The sequence below is a fragment of the Stegodyphus dumicola genome, chromosome X1 (genome assembly GCF_044657685.1).
Source record: "Stegodyphus dumicola isolate Sdum_Otavi_A_Nest chromosome X1, ASM4465768v1".
In the NCBI taxonomy this organism is placed as follows: domain Eukaryota; kingdom Metazoa; phylum Arthropoda; class Arachnida; order Araneae; family Eresidae; genus Stegodyphus; species Stegodyphus dumicola.
Genome location: NC_140780.1, coordinates 109,502,389 through 109,522,485, shown reverse-complemented (window position 1 = coordinate 109,522,485; position 20,097 = coordinate 109,502,389). Strand labels below are relative to the sequence as shown.

The 20,097-nt window shown below is 32.1% G+C and overlaps 1 protein-coding gene across 1 annotated transcript; it reads right to left on the bottom strand.

Moving 5' to 3' along the window:
- Positions 1–925: 925 nt before the first annotated feature.
- Positions 926–18,296, bottom strand: mRpL10 (mitochondrial ribosomal protein L10). Its single transcript, XM_035370179.2, has 5 exons — positions 18,013–18,296; positions 15,414–15,577; positions 3,085–3,219; positions 2,681–2,858; positions 926–1,148 (listed from the first exon to the last, which is right to left on the bottom strand). The coding sequence occupies exons 1-5, from the start codon at positions 18,059–18,061 to the stop codon at positions 958–960; spliced, it is 717 nt and encodes a 238-aa protein (XP_035226070.1). The 5' UTR covers positions 18,062–18,296; the 3' UTR covers positions 926–957.
- Between the last annotated feature and the right edge of the window lie 1,801 nt (positions 18,297–20,097).

Here is a 20,097-nt window from a genome sequence, read left to right as displayed (position 1 = left end):
TGAAACAACATGCCAAGGATTACAATACTCACTAAAGCCATGTCACCAAACTTTTTTCTACAAACTTCTATAATTTACAGTGAACTGGAGTGTTTGTTCCATGACGGTTTCCTGGATTTTGTAATGCAACATAGATGAGTAAGCACGTAACAGATGTAAAAGACTAGTATTAAAGAATGATTTGTATTCAAGTTATTTTGGATGCATGTAAATGATTTGGCAACTAGTAAATGAGGAACAGTGAATAAATAGGATATAAATGGATGCCCTCAGTTTACTTATGAGGAAAACGACAGAAGCTTTAATGGAATCCATAAACAGAACCAATTTGGCAAATTAATGCTTCTTGTAATTATTGTAAATAAATTCGCGGCCTAGGCAAGCAACAGAATTGTTAATATATAGTTGCTTTCCACAAGTCAAATCAATAATTAAACAAAATTTTAATGAGGAATAAGAGAATGTATCTGTAATGCATTTAAATATCTTGTATATTTAACAGAGCAACTGAATCACATTTCATACAGGGGTATACAATTTATGATTAATTCAGAGGACTAAGCAGTGAATGTGTGTGTGTGGGGGCTCTTCAGAAAGACTCTCGCACAGATTCAGAAACACAATTTTATAGCCAATTTAGGACTATGCGTTTCCATGCTGCACATAAAAATTTTTACTCTTTCAGATACTTAGTTTCACACAAAGTCAATTTTACTTAAATGTTAAAAATGAACTTTAGTTTTGCACAGCAACTAACAAAGAGGTTGAAAACTATACAATAATCCAAGGACTCTGGCTATTAATGTATATGGAAATTGTTCTTTGATTATACTGAAGTTATATGAATAGCAGAAATCTATTTACTGCTAAAAATTTTAGAAACTGTTAATTTATACTAATTAATTAAAAAATTTCAGAAACAAAATTACACAAACTTTTTATTATGACAATAAAAATCTACAGTTTTTCCTTTGATACATTGTTCAAATAATGGCACAGTAATTGGGAATGATGACAGATATTTTGACTTATTTTTGATGTTAAACAGTCAAGTAGACCTACAAGCTCTTCACGAACAGGCTTTTTAGGTAGGTTACTTATTTCCGTCAACTGATTTCTACTGTAAAGCATATTGTCGATAACACCAGCTGCAGAAAAGAAAAGAATAAATCAATTTTCAGCATACAGACATTACATAAATGAAGTTTCTTAACAGAATAACAATGAAACATAAAGTAATTCTTGGATTACATTAACCCAACATCACTAACATTTTATAAAATCTACATGTCTGCTTGGCGACAATATGTGATTGTTAAACATCTAACCAGCACAGATCATCAGCCAGATGAAAACATTTAGTGCAGTCGTATCAGTTGTTGGATAGTTTAATTTTTTTTTTTTTTTTTGCAAGTTTTTTAAGCTCAAGTTGCCTTCATTAAGAGATTTACCAACAGTGCTCTTTTTATGAAGGATTTCAAAGAAGTCTCTTCAAATGTTTAGTGCATTCAGATTGCAGCTTCATATCCTAGCAAACCAGGAAATATGGCACAGGGAATGCTGATTAAGAATTTTTTGTCTCAAAATGAGACAAATTTCAAGACATAGTGTAAGACATTAACTAAATTGTGTTGTGCAATCCGAAACAAAAGGTAAGGCATGCTCAACAAGGGGATTGTTTTGTCAAACCCAAGCTCTCGTTGTATCAAATGGCTCAGAACAATTTGATCATCTTCTGTGTAGCCCTGATCTAGCACCCAGTGACTACCACTAGTTCCTACACTTAAAAAAACAGCATCTAGGTGGTCAGCTTTACAACAATGATTATGAAAATAGATCAAGGTGCAGCTTTTCATGTAAAAACAAATCCGTTAAAAAACTGCACTTGAAGTTTTTATATCAAACTGGTATGCACTTAAAAAACATGTCTCATTTATGCCACAGGAAATATTTATTATTATTTAAACTGTAAAACATTTTCTAATTTTCTCTTACACAGATGCCATATAAAAGGGTAAGCCATCACAAGACTAGTGACTGAAACTGCTACGTGATTAAATTATAATACAAAAGGTATTTCTATCATACAGCTTCAGGCAGCAGATTTACTTCATTGTTGATATGAAACAACAGGTACTTTCATTGTTAACATTTAACAATATTTTCTCCTTAAATATTAAGTGCACCTGTTTTTATTGTACACAAAAGGCATTTCTCAAAGGCCCATTAATGGCTGATTTGTAGCATCATATACTGAAAAACAGTGTATATAGATAAAAGAAGTATTTAGATGAAAACTTACTTGTAACACAGTAAAATATGTAATAAAATTACTGCTAACATATTAATAAACCAAAACATTACAAATACAAGGAAAAGGCACCAAAGTGGAATTTTAATATAAATTACCTATCTAGACAAACACCAAAAACTGGAAAGCATATTTTTCGCATTTATAAATGCAATAACTTAAGCATATATGTATATCAGTTAAAAGAACAAACAGAAGCAAATTTCTTCAAAACTTAACAAAGCTCTGTTAGAATGCAGAAAATTCAGGTAATGAGAGAAATTTAAGATATGTTACATTTTTTCCCTAAGCACATGATCATATTCTTCAAACTGAAAGATTCAAGTATAATATAGCATGAAATGCATTAAATATAAGATATGTTATTACCTAATAAAACTATCTGTGTAGCTTTCCTATTAAGCTTCAAAGCATCAGAAATTAAGTTTTCACCACTAAATATGAATGCTGAGCTTGATTCAAAGAGGTGTGATATTGATCTATAAAATTCTGTACCATCCAAAGCTAGCTTTACAACAGTTGAATTATATACATGAAAAAAAAGATCCTGAAAAGATTAAAGATTATTAAAATGCATGTGACATTGTGCATGTGAATAAGCACACAATTTGAATATCAATATTTTGTTTGGGAAAATGAATTAATTTACAAAAAATTACACTAGATGTGGTCAAAATAATTTAACAAATATGAAGATGTATGTAATAAAATTTCAAACCAGGCATTATAATTTTACAGTTAAATAAATAAATAAAAAAAAATTAAAGCCATGCCTTTTTAAAAAATAATTTTCTTATTTCCTTTTCTTCCGCCACAGTTAAAGGATTCATATGATAAAAAAGAACCATCTTAGATGCCTTCCAGTTCTTCTTCAACTCTTCGGAAAGTATTTTCTCATAAGGATGAGCCTAAAATAAAATATTTTTTAAAATGTTGTTGAATATTATATTAATTTATTTTGAATACATTTGTTTCCCTTTTTAAAGTAGCAAAGTGAAATCTCAACTTTCTGTCAATCTCAGGATCATAAATGTGATGAATAACAGAAACTCATCTTATCACCACCAAATACAGGCAGTAAGCAACAAACATCTGGTTTCAGCATAGTACTGAGGATGAAAACTGAAATTACAATTATTATTATTTTTTTTTTCCATTATAGCCTTGCTTACTATTATACACAGGTACAAAAATATAAAATCTTTGGCTGTAACATAACAAATAATATATATATATATATTCAAAAGCACAGCAATTTTTATTTTAAACTAAAATCTGGTTCTGTATTTTTTAGCTATTGCAGTAACTAAAATATAAAAGGTGCGATATAAAGTCATAATAATACATAAACTTCCACACAAGTCTGCTGATAAAAAATTCACAAGGAATGATTACCATACTTGCTTTATTTGAAAAAAATTCCATTTAGTTTTATTATGATGCTACAATATTGTATTCTTCTTCAAAATATGATTTATCCTTTCATTCTAAATACAGTAATAATAGAACTACACTTTATAGTGTAACATGGTCTATTCAGATTATGATCTTTTCTACATATTTTACTTCTTGTTTTAGAGTGGATTCATTCTGTTCATTGGATTGTATCAATATGTCATCTCCAGTTAGATTTACAATTTCACTTAAAAACCACAAAACAGCCAGGCTCCAGATTAATTTATGCCTTGAATATACAGTATAACATACTATTTATTCATGGGATGAAAGAAAAATAAAAAATAATCCTTTTCCCATCATACCAATGAAAAAAAAGTCAAACAGTTAAAGTATCACTAATGAAAATAGATAGAGTGCTAGAAATGGTATGAGAATAATAAGGAAGGAAATTTTAACAGAGAAGTGTAGGTATGAAAATAAAACCAAAAGAGTTCAACACTACCACGGAAACCTTAGAAACTCTTCCAGATTATTCTTGAAAAATTAAAGTTTTTATTTTTTTTTCTTTTCTTGCTAATATTTTTCTTCTCCCTCCCTTTTGCTAGGTAGGATGGGTTTTCTTATTTTAATATCATCTTCAAATCATTTAGAGAAAATGCATATTTACACTGCATCAGTCTTTTTAGCAACCGTTTCAAGTCTAAAGCAACTTTTCAAGCAATATTTCTGTATCTTGCATTAATTTTGATTTTATTCTGCATTATATATTTAATAGATTTGCTGAGAATAAAGCAAAAAAATTACATCACTTCCAGGCATCCAGTATTCTGCCAAAAAACTGAATGTTCACGCAAAGAAATTGTATAGGATGTACATTTAGTAGAACAGTACTTGAGCTTAACAAGATGTGCAATGGAAATTTAATGTCACCAACTTCCCACAGGTCTTTAGATTGCAAACTGGGAATCAGTTTGAGAAAGGTCTTTTGCCTTTTTATTTAGCAAAGTTCATGTAGACACAGAAACGAGCTATGAACAATAACTGTTTGATATAATTTTGAGAGCAACTGCCAATTAATACCAACTAAAGTAATAATTAAAAAACTCTTAACTGCAGATGTTGAAAATAAATGTCATGGGTAAAAAAGACCTGCAAATTGGAGGCAGTTTATCAGTAGGTGCCAAGCAATATCCAAATAAACTTTTTACTACAGTCACTTAGAAAAACTTATGTTTCACCAAAAAGCATAACATAATCCAACTAATCTCTCAATAATTTTAATAAATGATACATTTTGCGTTTAGCCATATGCTTTAATAACAGATAATAAATGTACTTCTTTTAAAATTAAAATTTTTATTTACCATCAAAACAGATATATTTTTTAAAAAATATCATTCATTAAAACGTAATTTTTTTTTTTTTTTTTTTTTTTTTTTGTCAGACAGTGTAAGGGACACTTCTGAATATGCTGAACTATCTTTCATTTAAAAACAGATAATTCAAACAAAAAATGATTTCCTAAAGATCTTGTTTGCAAAGAAATGACTTCCAGAGTACTCTTAATAATTCAAACAGCTTTATTATTTTAAATTAACAAAAGTCCACAACATAGTAAACCCTTGCCGAGCATGGATTTGAGGAACATAGTTTCACACAGTGGCGTAGCGAGAGGGGGGCATGGGGGTGCATGATGCCCCGGGCGTCGCTCGTAGAGGGGCGCCAAATGGTCTCCAAACAAGTTTTTCCAGAAAATTTCAGTTTTTATTTTGATCGATTTCTGGAAAATATATTTAAACTTAATAACTATTGTAATTAATTATATATAATTAATTATTTATTTTCTTGATTTGTCTGATAAAAATGTGTAATAAAATGTTTGCAGTACATCAACCAAAACGTTCTTCCTGACCACTTTTATTTCTCCAAAGTAGAGATATATTAATATTTTTTAAACGAAATGCACGTATATGTTCTGCTTTTATTTTAAAACGATTTCTCAAACATATCCAGTTTCTAAAATCCAATTCCATAATCTGGAAATGACATTTTGGGAAAATCCTAATGCTTCCGTTACAATGGATTGCATTTGACTCTGCTGTAAACGACTGATGGCCTTCCTGGCTACCGATTCAACTGTCATCTTGCTGAGACATCGTATATTCACTGCTACGAAGCATTCAACGCATGTCAATTGTTTTTAATCTCCTATTACAAAAGGAATACTCGCAGCCATTTCTTACCAGATTGATTGTTTCTTTCAATACTGGCATACAATTACATAAAATATTTACAAAGATAATTAAATTTTATGCCCTAAGACCTAAGACTGTGGTAATTAAGTCAATTAGGATGGAATCACACCACTCACCCGAAGGCGAAAATATAGAAAAGGCAAAATCAAGGGTTAAATTCATCGATTCTAATGAGAATGCACTAGCAAAATAAAGCACTGCGGTTTTACATAATTTCTGAGTAAGCTATTCATATGAATTGAAATAATTCTTGCATTTAAACTTGTATTCCAAATTAACCCTCTAAGCGGCAAGGCCGTATATATACAGCCTAGAATATTTATTGTGGTATCTGTAAGAACGTATATGTACGTGCATATTAAAATATGCCAACGAAATTAAGGCAATATATCAAAAGAAAACAAATCCAGGTATGAAATACCAGGAGAGTTTTTTCATTATAATCAAAAAAATAATTTATTCTCATAGCAGTTTTGGGAAATTTGTGCTTTCTTAATGAAAACCCTGGCTGCCCAGAAGGTTAAGATTTAACTTGAAATTAATGTAGATAATTACTGAGAGAATGATATTTCTGTAGCATAGTTTACGTGAGATGAGATCACTTTGGGGTCACGTGATACGAACCGGCGAATCAGGATGTTGAACCATGATAGCATAGTAAATTCTTAAATTAATGTCTTTTTACAAAATTTTAAACCATATTAACCTTTTGAGGCCGGGGCTTTGGTAGCAGTAAAAGCTACAAAAGGACGGGGAATCTTGAACCGAATGCTTTCCCCCCTTTAAGAAATCACCTCCTATTTGCAACAAAGATTGATGTGTGTAGTTAAATGGATTCTCAGAGGGGTGCATCTATGTTGCAAAAGGAAGACCTTTGAAAAAGATAAGTGGTTAAAACCCTAGGGACGTCAAATTTGACATTTCACCCCACTTTTCAGCCTGGAAAATGGGGGAAAAAGACATAGCCACTAAAGTGGACACCCCGTCTTTTCAAAGAGAGCACTCTATGGCCACTATAATGGCCATCCCGTCTTCAAAAGGTTAAAATGTTTATGCCTTCAAAATAAAAAATTCTTAGAACTAACATTTGTTAAAATTTTTTATGTGTACACTGTATGTTGTCACCAACAAAGTCTGCTTGGTGAGATTTGCTCCAGCAAAACGGAAAAGTACCAAAAGGAGATATAGTGCCTTTATAAAAAGTTAACAAGTTATTAAAAAAGTCACAGAAACTGCTGGATTTTTTACAATGGAAGTTTATCCAAATGAAGAAACAAGAGGACACTTTATGAGAGGAAATGAAAAACTTTTTGCTCCTTACCATAAAATTTTCAAGGGTTGCATCAGCTAGAATTCCAAGGAAAAATCACTCAGTTTTTTAAAATATAATTATATCACATACTTATTAAGCACCCAAAAAACCCATTTACTCATTGTTTCTTTCATTTTAATTATGACAATATTTAAGTTCGTTTAAATTATACATACCTCATTAATCTGAATTACAGCTAACCCACTTTTTCTATAGAAAGTTTACATTGTGGAATGTGTGATTTTCCATACATGAAATGTATCATTGTCAGACAGTACTTGTGTAACTGTTCTGATATAACCCCTGTGTTTGTCTATTTACTGCAACTATAAAAGCATGTTTTTGACTTTTACCAACTGCATTATTAAAAAATTTATTTATTTATTATTATTATTATTATTATTATTATTATTATTATTTTTACAAATAATGTTACTTATTTTGCATTCAGAAACACTTCTATAAATTTTAACGTTTATTAATTAGCGACCAATATTATTTCTCTTCAGACAGGTTAAAAGAACTTTGATGCCCTTTTACAAGATGCTGTATTTAAGTATATCAAATTCAAAATAATGAATTGTCTCCAATTATTGTTTTTAAAATATTTTAGACTTTTTTCAATTTTTTTCGATAATTAGGGGAAAATATATTTCAGGGCAACCTCTGGCAAAAATTGCTGCCATTCTTGTTTACGTGCAATGCCCTCTTCAATAAAATGGCGTCCAAAACATAATGCAATAAAACATAATTAAAACAAAAAATATATAATCTCAATAAACTGCATTTTAAATCAAACAAGGAAACAACATAAGGATGGAAATACAGTCAAAAGTCGTTAATTTGGACACCCATAATCTGGACCTCAAAGCTAAAAACTTTCTGCGCATGCGCACAGGCATTTTACGCGTGCCCGTAAGACCTTGACTACTGCGCATATGCGTGTGCGCAAGTGCAGAATACGTTTTTGCCTGCGCGTTTAATGTATAATGGACGGTGTAAGCTAAAATTATCTAATTATCTATTTCAGTTGATGTTAATGATTGCGTTGTTCCTTAATCTTCGAATTGGATCCCGCTTATTATTTTTTGCAGACTGTAAGAGCAATTTTATAAAAGTAAACTTGAACTTTCAATTATGTCAAATAGAATTTCCAATGCTGGAACTCCCAAAGGATCTACAAAACGAAAGTATGTTTCGATGTCCAACAAACAAAAAGTGGAATTGCTGCAAAAAATGGATAAAGACATGAAGAATATGACAGAGAGGTTAGTGAAAACGAAAAAATTTCGATTGACAAGTTAGTCGGTATTCTCGGCACAGCAATTAACGGGACTTGAACAGCGGAACTTTGTAACTGAACAAGAAATTATGTCTGTTTATGGAATTAAAGAGAAAGTATTATCACATAAAACGAAGCAACTTAAACAACTTACATTGAAAGAAATGTTTAATAAAGTAAACAAATAAATATTAAACTTTTTTTTTTTGTAAATTTTGATAGCCTTTAGATCATAATTGTTCTTTATTTCATAAATTACGGTTTCATATTTTTAATTTTAGAATTTCTGCATGCCATCTTACGAGATTTAAACTGATGATCTATAATCCGGAAAAATCGATAATCCGGAATCGCTGAAGTCCCGACGAGTCCAGATTAACGACTTTTGACTGTATATGTTATCTATTATATGCAGTACAAAAAAGGAAATATTGAATTAGCTTATTAGAAATTTCTGTGTCTTTCACTTGTGGCAAAAATAATTCCTTAACAATAATCACAACTGTCTAAAATTATCTGAACTAGAATCTGTATAATGCCGTTGCCACATAAATTCACAAAAATTAAGAATAAAAAATATCCTCCATAGTGCAAGACTGTTGGTGGCATTTCTTTCAAAAATTCCTTTTTATTACACACCACATACCTTTGATACTGTTGATATGAGCTCCAGTTTCCAGATCCTTAAATGTCACTGCATGATTTACTAAGAGGTGAACGAACCCATTAACTGAATGACACTCATACAACTTCCAGCAATTCAGATATGATCGTTGTTCTAGGTAAGATATTCCGTCGAATTACTAGCGACAAAGTTTCTTCTGTCCTCAACTACTTCAAAAAAAAAAAAAAAAAAAAACAGCTTCCACACTCTCATTCTATTCCACCAAACATCCACTAGCCTTCCACTCGTTCACCTCTTATACTATTTCCTTTTACCAAATTTACTCGTCTTTTTCAACAATAATGCCGGGACCCCCTATCATTTCACCTTTATGAATATATATATTCACACACACATATCCCTACAAAACTTCTTCCAATCAGTTATAGTCTTATCATTGTTAATATTTAATTCAGTTAATCATTTTAGTATTAGCTTCATACACCCACATCCACATAAAAATCAAAATCTCATTAATACTCAAATGACTCTCCTCAAACCATGATCTCTTTCTGATGGAACACTTTATATAGCAAGCATTTGAACCTTTCTTGCGACAAACCCATTTGAATGATCTTTATGTTCGACCACACGCATTTCCTTCGTACATATACACTTATAATGACTATTAAGTAAACCTTCATTTACACACCATTACATTTCATTGATGTTTTTTTTTTTTTTTTTTTTTTTTTTCATTCCTTCCAAATCGTATAGAAACTTCAGATTATTCTTATCACAGGCAGCTGTTTTAGTGTAAAGCACAAAATAAACAATGTACTTCCTAAGTTGTTACTTAGGAGCACACAGAAATAAGCCCTAAGAAATAAATCATCGTGACTATGCATTACAACCAGTCACGTCATAATAGGGTTTCCAAAACATACAACATAAAATATTCAGGTTACCATAAATGAAACAACAACTTGGCAATACTCCAAGGGATACTCCAAAATAGAGACTACCTGATAATTATTCTAAAATTGTGCAGTCTCTTTATATCTTTCCATTCTGCTGCCTAAACAGCTATAAGTGAAATGGATTATTTAATTTATTGCAGCAAATATTATACTTCATAATACTCACAATTTAATATTCTAATTTATGATAGGCCTTTACCACAAATACTGATAAATTTGTTCAAAAGGCAATCATGATCAGGATCTTATCCCTTAGTCAAAGTTTCATTATCTCATCAATAATACTAATTAAAGCAGAGATACAATAGTTCATATATTGTCTCAATAATAGTATGGATAATATGCGCAAGACATCTTGGTTATCATTTCATACGATAGCTTTGATCAAAAATATTATTTTTCAGGCACAAAGAGCTATAGCATAATATATTAGGTGCTGAGAAAAAACTTAAATGCATTTACTTATAAAGAAAATTACAAAGTTATAAAATCTAAAAAAATATAGACCTATTTAAGTAAGAATAGTGCCAAATTAAGGAAAAAGTCAGAGTTTCAATCACCAAAACTCGCATCTGAATGTAATTTACTTAAAAATCAATTTTGGCTGATCTTTAGAATATGGTAACTGGTAGTTTGGCGACATTTTGGAGGCAATAAAGGTTACTACCTGGGACTTTGGTAATAATGTGAGCAGTACTCAGTTCCGATTACGCATTATTTTGTGTAAGGGAAATGAGAGATCATGGGATATGTCATGTGATATTAATGGACGAATTACGGTTCTTTAATTGGAAAAGGGGGAAATCGGGAAAAAAATCTGGAAATTTTGTATTTGGCTTTATTCTGTGTTGTGTGAAACAGTGTTCGTTAATTTTTGGATCCCATGGCCCTAACTAAAGTGAATTCGAAATGGGTATTTAGTGGGATTGAAAGGGGTAGTAATAAGTGTTTCTTTAAGGTTGTGCGAGATATAAGTAAAGATGTTTTATTAAGTTATTTATTTTACCTGGTACCTTGCTGTGAACTATAAGTATGATTTTAAAGATCCTGAAACAGAAATAAGAAAAGTTTATCGGACACGTAATCAAGATTCTGAAGAAGATTAGGTAAGTTAGTATTTTGAATTATTTGAGGATATTATTTTTATGTATTGTTCTAAATGTAAGGTGGAAGTAAAGTAATTTGGTATTATTGGGAAAATTGTTATTAGCAATGATTTAGTTTAAAGCAATTAGGATTGTAAGCTAATTTTTATTAATTTAATGTATGTGCTTATTTATATTTTAAGTAGTGTTTTTGAATTTAATTATATTTTAATTAAATGATAGTTATTTTGTGAATTTTATGTTTGTAGGAATTTGGTATACGTTTTAGTTGAAGTAAACGTGCATGGAAATAATTTAAATATTTGACACTAAGTATTTGTAATGCTTGCAGTATGAATTCGTTGGTGACGTTTATAATATAATAGATGATTTAGAGGTAAAAGTTTTTGGATATTTTATTTATTTTATACGTGGAAATGTTCATATTTGGAAAGGGTGTATACTTTTTCGTTATTAGGTAATTTCATATATGTTCTTTTTAACGGGTTTAAAGATTCAGAAAATTGTCATGCATTTTCGTGAAATTTTTCTAATTTATGAGAAAAAAGGAGTGTACATGGATATGGTGAAGAGTGTGCGCAATGCCATTTTTGTGCAATTCTGGGATTTTTTTTAAAGTAAAAATAAGTCGACGTGTACATGGTTTAGTGATATTTTAATTAAATGATAGTTATTTTGTGAATTTTATGTTTGTAGGAATTTGGTATATGTTTTAGTTGAAGTAAACGTGCATGGAAATAATTTAAATATTTGACACTAAGTATTTGTAATGCTTGCGGTATGAATTCGTTGGTGACGTTTATAATATAATAGATGATTTAGAGGTAAAAGTTTTTGGATATTTTATTTATTTTATATGTGGAAATGTTCATATTTGGAAAGGGTATATACTTTTTCGCGATCAGGTAATTTCACATATGTTCTTTTTACCGGGTTTAAAGATTCAGAAAATTGTCATGTATTTTTGTGAAATTTTTCTAATTTATGAGAAAAAAGCAGGGTACATGGATATAGTGAAGAGTGTGCGCAATGCCATTTTTGTGTAATTCTGGGATTTTTTTTAAGTAAAAATAAGTCGACGTGTACATGGTTTATGTGTATGTGTTATTTTGAAAAACGCGTAAGGAGTATGGTATTGTGCACTTTTTCCCAATTTTGCAGTGAATATTTGTCATGATTAAGCAGTTTTGTTAGATAAAATTTCTAGCATAAGTGTAATTCGGCTAGTAGATTGTTGGAAGAAGTGTTCAGTAGATAAAAAGAAAAGAAACATGTCTTTACTTCGTGAAGACAAAATGGCGGCGGGAAAAAAAAATAGAGGGTTGCTGGTAGTTTGGTAGTAGGAGAGTTGGTCGCCAAAAGATCGCCAAGTTACCATAATGTAAAGATCAACCTCAATTTCTTTTCTTAATTCAGTCTTTATGTTTTTCTTATATTGAATATATACTCACTTCCAAAAGTTAAGCACGAAGATGTAAAATGCAAAAAAAATCAACAAATACTGCTTTGATTGACACAAAATTTGGCAGGAAAGTAGCATATATATTTATGCATAGAACAAAATCAATAATTATGTACAGAAATGAAAACAATATTAAATTTTTGTAAGTTATCAGATAATGACATACTGGAGACTTAAACAGAATTATGTATAAAGTGAAAATAAACAGCATAAAATAAAAAAAAAAGGACATTAATAGGGTATGTGATCCCCCCCCCCTCATCTGTATACAAAGTTTATGTGACCATGGTTTCAATTAGGTGGTCAACCACCGCAGAATTAAGCAATCGCCATTCTTCTTGTAGAGCAGTTTCCAGCTCAATAAGAGTGACTGCAGATGGGAAACGTGGCCCAGAGCATCCCAAAGATTTTCAATGGGATTAAGGTCGGATGAATATGCTGGCCACGCCATACATGCAATCCCTTCACTCTCCAGGTAGTCATCGACGATGTCAGCTCTATGGAGATGTGTGTTATCATCCATTAAAACCGAAGTAGGGCCAACTGCTGCAGCGTACAATCTCACAATGGGTTCTAGGACTTCATCTCGATACCAGGCAGCCGTTAAAGAATCCCGCTTAAAGATGTACAGGTCGGTGCGGTATCCTAATGAAATCTCTGCCCACACCATAATGCTTCCGCTTCGGAATGCGTGATGTTTTGGGACTGACTGCGTGTTCGTTGTTCACGCCATATCCTCATACGCTTGTCATCTGGCTCCAGAGCAAATTTTGAAACATGACATTGCCCCAGTCAGACACATTCCAATTGACATGTTCTCGGCACCACTGTAATCGTGCCCGTCTTGATTGGACGGATAGAGAAACATAAACTCAAGGTACCTAGGCGTACAGTCCACTCATATGTAATCTTCAGTGTACAGTAGCCGAAGATAGCCTTTCAATGGACGCTCTAACCATAGATGTCACATGTGTGGAGGTCGCTCTGCGATTCCACTTGGCTACAATAGCAATATAACGATCTTCCGCGAAGGTTGTAACCCTTGGGTGACCAGCTACGGGCCTTCGGACAACTGTCTGAGTGGTTTGGAACTGTTTCCATAAATATGAAATTACAGAATGATGAACACTGAAGAAAAGAGCAATATCTGTGATCGACTGTCCTGCTTCAATGCGCCCCACAGCACGCCAGCACTCAGAATTTTCCATTCGTCTTCTGGAAGTCATAGAAACACGTATGTCTTGAAAACAAATTGTACGAAAGTTTTAAACACCTTCTATCAGCACTTATGATCAACTTCTGTAACCCTTCATAAAGGTTAAGGCTTCTTATAAGACTGCCTTTTTTGCATATTTCTTGACATGAAAGTGTGATTGGCTGTTACCTAACATATTTACATACTTCCATCTACCTCTGCAGCAAATTGCATCCTCTTCAATTCTGACTGGCTTCTGGAAATTAGCATTTTCCTCTACATGCTTAACTTTTGGAAGTGAGTGTATTTACATTGTTGGCTGATCTTTACTGTATGGTACCCCTTGGTTTCGGTCTGAAAAAAATCGCCAAGTGGTATTGGTTGCTTGTGAAATCTGGAAGCCAACTCAGCAAATAGGTTTTTTGGAAACTCTAATATTGACAATGTTGGCGAAACTAGCCTTAGGGAAAATTATGTTTTTTTTTTAAGGGGTTATTTCTGCAAATATCGCTAAGCGACTTGTGATAAATTGAGATATTGACTATTTTTTGTAATAGTAACCCTTTCATTCTTACCATTCTTTTCAATTGCTGTGTTTGGTTCCACGTACATTGATGTTGTATTTTGACATGGGTACCGTCATTTGAGTATGTCTGAAGTAAGAGGATGAATGTTGATGGTTTGGATGCTATTACACGCATTTATCTGCCATTAACAGCAGATGAGCTGAAACGACCAAAAATTTAATTTAATTGCTTATGTGGAGGATGGAGTTAGCATGTGAAAAAAAGAGGTATGTTAAAAAATTGACATTTCATTTATTTTATTTGGCTCTGTGTCTTAATTTTTGTTAAAGGATTTGTTAATGTTTTTATGTTAGGAAATGTGTATTTTTGGTTACTTATTACTCTCTGTTTGTGTATTTTTGGTTATTTGTTCATCTCTGCGTGTTAAGACAGTGGCGAATTTTCTCTGGTTAACATGATAGTTTTAACTTTCTTTTAGCTTCCACATTTTGTTTAAGTGAAAATAGATTGATGTTAACATGGACAAAGTGAAGGCAGTGCATAATTCCTAGTTTGTGCAATTCTCTAACGTTTTTTTTTAAAGTTAAAATAGGTCGATGTGTACATGGACAGCGAATTTGCATAAGACTTTGACTTCTTGTTTTGGTTTTGTGTAGCAGGTAGAAGGATCGACACCATCTTGAAATTAGTGCCGATCATGGCGTCAAAAAGGAAACAATTCACCAAAGGGTACCCTAGAGTAAATTTTAACCACGTTGTTTTAGTACACGTAGCCAGTTTATACTTTTAATATATATTAGTCAGACGATAACAGATGTTTTTCTGATTAAAAGCAAGCCTAATTTCTTAAATGTTCATGTCTCTGAGTTTGATAATAAGATGAATTTCCTTCATACTAATCTTTCATTGGAAAAGTACAACAATATCACAACATATTTTTACCAGTTAATTTAACATAGGTATTATATCTAGACTACTTACATCAGCTTCGGACTCAGGGAAGCTGTGAGGACAGGTTTCCCATGGAACACCCTGTGGTTCAACATACACTGGTTTGCAAACTTCAAGTAATTTTTTCTTTTCAAAATGTGGATCACGTGGATTTCGAGACTGAAAATTTAAGAATCTTGTAAAAATCCGAAAGCCTGAAAAATATTTTAAAATTTTTTATAACATAAAGATGTAGAAATACACACACATATATATATACATAATATTAAAAGCTCTGTGAAAATGCTTCACAGTATTAGTAAAAATAAAGATGGCAATAAGTTTGCATTTATAAATAGCACATGCATTACAAAACTATTTTTCTAATTCCCAGAAGAGCTGTAAGTGATCAGTACATTTATTGTGAGTTAAAAGACATTCTGTAGTGAAAAGTTTAAAAGTTTTAGCAGCTTTTAAGATAAGCGTGTCTTGGCGATTCATTGAGATCTGGGGGCAGACAATACAAATTGGTTTAGTGGCTAGGCTGGACTACTGTTATAGTAATATGTTACTAAACAAGAATACGTTAGTGAAGGGACTTTTGGAGAATACAGTACAAAGTTGGTAATCCGGACGTCCATTATCTGGAATGATCTATAATCCGAACGTCCATTATCTGGAATGATCTAAAATCCGGACCTCAAAGCCACAAACTTACACATGCGAGTAAAGCATTTATGCATGCGCTTTTATGCGCGCACCCGCTACACATGCGCGTAAAGTGTTTACCCATGCGCATTTCTGATAGTGAAAAAAGTGACAGAGAGGTTATTGAAAACGAAAAAATTTCGATTGACAAGTTAGTCGGTATTCTCGACACAGCAATTACAGGACTTGAACAGTGGAACTTTGTAACTGAACAAGAAATTATGTCTGTTTATAGAATTAAAGAGAAAGTATTAGCACAAAAAACAAAGCAACTTAAACAACTTACATTGAAAGAATGTTTAATAAAGTAAACAAATAAATATTAAACTTTTTTTTTTTTGTAAATTTTGATACCCTTTAGATCAAATTGCTCTTTATTTCATAAATTATGGTTTCATATTTTTAATTGTATAATTTCTGTATGCCATCTTACCAGATTTAAATTGATGATTTATAAATCGGAAAAACTCCTAATCCGGAATCACCGAAGTCTCGACGAGTCCGGATTACAGATTTTGTACTGTATAGAGAAAATGTATGGTAGTGATCGTGGATGGTGCACGATTGTTTTATTTCACTTGTACCATCCTAACTGCTATACTGCCAAAGCAGAACAGGTAATTGGGATCAGAAATAGGTAAACAATCACAGAAAGCATTATGCGAAGGGAAGACATAGGACTACTTTTTGAATGAATATGATTATTACCTTAGGACAAACTCTATTAATCTTTCGATGCAATCACTTCCCTAAAACAAGAAATTCTTGAAAACTAGTTCTAAAACTAATCTTCAGCCATAGTATTCTGTAACCTCTCAAGATTACCACTCATTAAAATTAAAAATTATAAAACCTACTATTCTGTTAAAATATTTTTAAATGACAAACAACCCAATTATGGAAATCTCACAACGTAATCTGTTAACGTTTCCAGGTGATCATGTCCTTAAAACAACCCCTCATTAAACTGGACATTTATAAAACGCATTATGTTTAATTCTTAGCTTCTTCTGATATGGCATTTTTACATGAAGAACTGAAATATTTTGGTTTACTTATTGAAATGCATTTATTTAATGTATAAGCAGATGCAGTCAAGTTTGCAAGCAATGCAATATATGTTTGACTTGATATAAAAAATCAGTTGAAATCCTTGCATGTGATGACTTTCTTTACAAGTATGTTCAAAACATTCTTATTTTGAGAAATCAACTACTTGAAAATAAGCTAATGTATGTTAGTATTACTAAGATGGTGATATATTTCATGTATATATCAGCATATAAATTTACAATAAAGCTTCAAAATTGAATATTAAATTTCTAAAAAATGGCATATAATCCTCATAAACCTAATTTTATGAAATAAGCTTTTTTACATAAACTTTGGCAGAATGTGTGCAAAAAATCTTCATAACCTATTTTCATTTAAAAAGTCAAAGAAAACTGACAAAATCCAATTCCTCTTATTCTTGTAAAAAGCGCCAAACAAATAAGTGGGCGATACTGCATTTAACCCCAAAATGTGCCAAAATTTTTGCCAAAGAATTCAAGTCAGAATGAAGTCAGTAACAGAAAATCCAGAATTCGCTCTCTTTTTAGGCCTTCATTTGTTTTGTACTAATTTTTCATGTTCATTGTTTATATGAAGTATAAGGTAAGTACTCTTAAAGTAACAAAAGAATGGACTACGTTCATATCAGGATGATTTGTCCCAACAACAAAAAAAAGGAACTCGGCAACATTTCTATGCTTATGATAAATGAGAACACTATTTTATAATTTCAATTAGGTGTATGCGGAAAGATGGATGCAATATAAGTATAAATACAAAACTGAAGCAGTGAACACACGACACAGTAACGATGTTTAACATCAGAAATAGCCAAAACAAAAAGACAGAGTTAAAATAACCTACAAAAAATGAAAACTGTTGCTTATACCTGAAGGGCACAAAATCTGCGTTGCTTTTGTTTTGATGCTATACATCATACTAATAAAGTTCTCTTCTCCAAATGATTATGGCAAGAAGTAAAATTAATCAATGTACTCACGATATTTCTATGCTCAAAATATTAATATCACATAAATACAACGAAATACTTAAATCCCTTAAAGTCAAAATCTGATACACATCATGTATTATAAATTTAAAATGAAAATTCACCCAACAACACAATACACAAAACTCATTATTGCTGCACCCAAAACCTTAAATCTTTCTATTCGACGGATGAATAAAAGTTTTTTTTAAAGTGCCTCCGTCCCCTAAATCGCGAGTGTCAAGATGTAGAATGCTCAGATATTAAATAAATGAAGTTGCGCACAGAGAAATTTTGATAGAGAGAATTATTTATTTATTGCAAAGAGAATTATTTAATCTCTTGTTAGTATTAAACTATATGATGAATTATTTTCTTCTTTGAGTTCATTTATTATTTTGTGAGTTTTAAATTGATTAATTTTTATTTTGGCTGCCTTCTTTTTTGTGCGGCTTTTCAAATCGACCATTTTTTTTCTTGTTGTCCAGTCCTTTTGACTCCTAACCCAACAGAGTTCAGAATCTCCGCAATTTCACTCCATGCTTCTTTTTGTTCATTTAAATTATTATATGATTTTCCTAATTCTCTACTAACAATTTCTTTGTAACTCTCAAGAGAGTTTACGAGAACTTCCAATTCTCGCACAGAGAAATTACTTGATTTTTGCATGATTTTAACCGAAAACGAGACGCTAATATTCACGTTCCCTTCGCTTATCGAACAACGTGACATCTTGACACTCGAGAATAAAATACGATCTGTGTGAGTTTGTTTACAGGGATACACAATTTCATTGGATAACAACTTCTGTTCATCGGTTATGCTTTCCTAGCTGGAGAGATAGCTGGTTTCCAATTGCTATTTTGACGTCATCAGTTGCGAGAGGGCAAAAGCGTCGCATCTGAATTCGCTTTGCTAGGCTCTGTTAGGAACGCCCTACTGCGATGAAGAAACTGCGATTAGCAAAGCGTCGCGCTTGAATTCGCCCCAAAAGCTTATTTCATAAATATTATTCGCTTTCTTTAGTTTTCATCCTTTTAGTCGCAATAAACGTAATCAATTAAGTTTTTAAGCTGAACCATCATTTCAGGGAATCAGGAAAAAGTATGAGATATTTCGTCGACTGATGGCGGCGACTTTTACTTTCGTCTTTTTTTTAACTGATGTTCTTCACGTGATACAGAGTAAACGGAGGCGCTGCTTTCTGAAACTCAAATTCACTATATGTTCTTAGTAATATAGCTGTACATTCCAGTGAATTTTACCTCTTCTGTTAAATGGAATTGCAATTAATTTATGAACATTCGCTTGAATATGCCACTTAAGGCGTACTGAGACGCTTTGCTAATCGCAGTAGGGAGCTTCTAAAAGAGCCTAGCAAAACGTAGTTGATACGTAGATGTTTGTACTGGGTTTCCACAGCGTTTAGCTGCACCTTCTAGTAACCTAAAAGTAGTGCACAAGGGGCCTTATGATGAAAAACATGAATAGAATCCCCTAACAGGAAAACATCAGGAAGAATCCAAGAAGAAGCAGTACTATCTTCTTGAATAGCTGAAAACACATAACTGGAATCGGGCGGCATAAGTGTCGCCATCTGACAGTGAAGAAAGCGATGATAAGACCGCCAAAACAGGATGGCGAAGACAGAGTCGCTGAGAATCGTGAGACGGCAAATCAGGAAACAGGGAGACAGCAAATCAGGAAGGCGCAAAAGCCGTGACTTTTGTCGATGAATCGTAGTTCACCGCGTAAGAAAATCACATTTCTTATTGCATTTTCAAAAACTTTAAGAATTTAAAAATTCTTTCAAATATTTCAAGCACTGTAAGAGCCAGTTTTAGCTTCTGAAATGGGAATTTTGTAGCTTTGCATTTATGTGCAATGTCCTTGATGCTAGAAAGGGTTTTGCTGAAGTCCTTAGAGTCCAGTAGACCAGAAACAGGAGATGAACTGGGAAGATACCATTCCTTAGCTATAGGCAGA

Coding starts and splice junctions, on each gene's coding strand:
- mRpL10 (XM_035370179.2), bottom strand. CDS start 18,061: ATGATGTATAGCATCAAAACAAAAGCAACGCAGATTTTGTGCCCTTCA. Junction 15,578..18,012: donor GCAGATTTTGTGCCCTTCAG/GTATAAGCAACA, acceptor AATATTTTTCAG/GCTTTCGGATTTTTACAAGA. Junction 1,149..2,680: donor TACACAGATAGTTTTATTAG/GTAATAACATAT, acceptor TCTTTTCTGCAG/CTGGTGTTATCGACAATATG.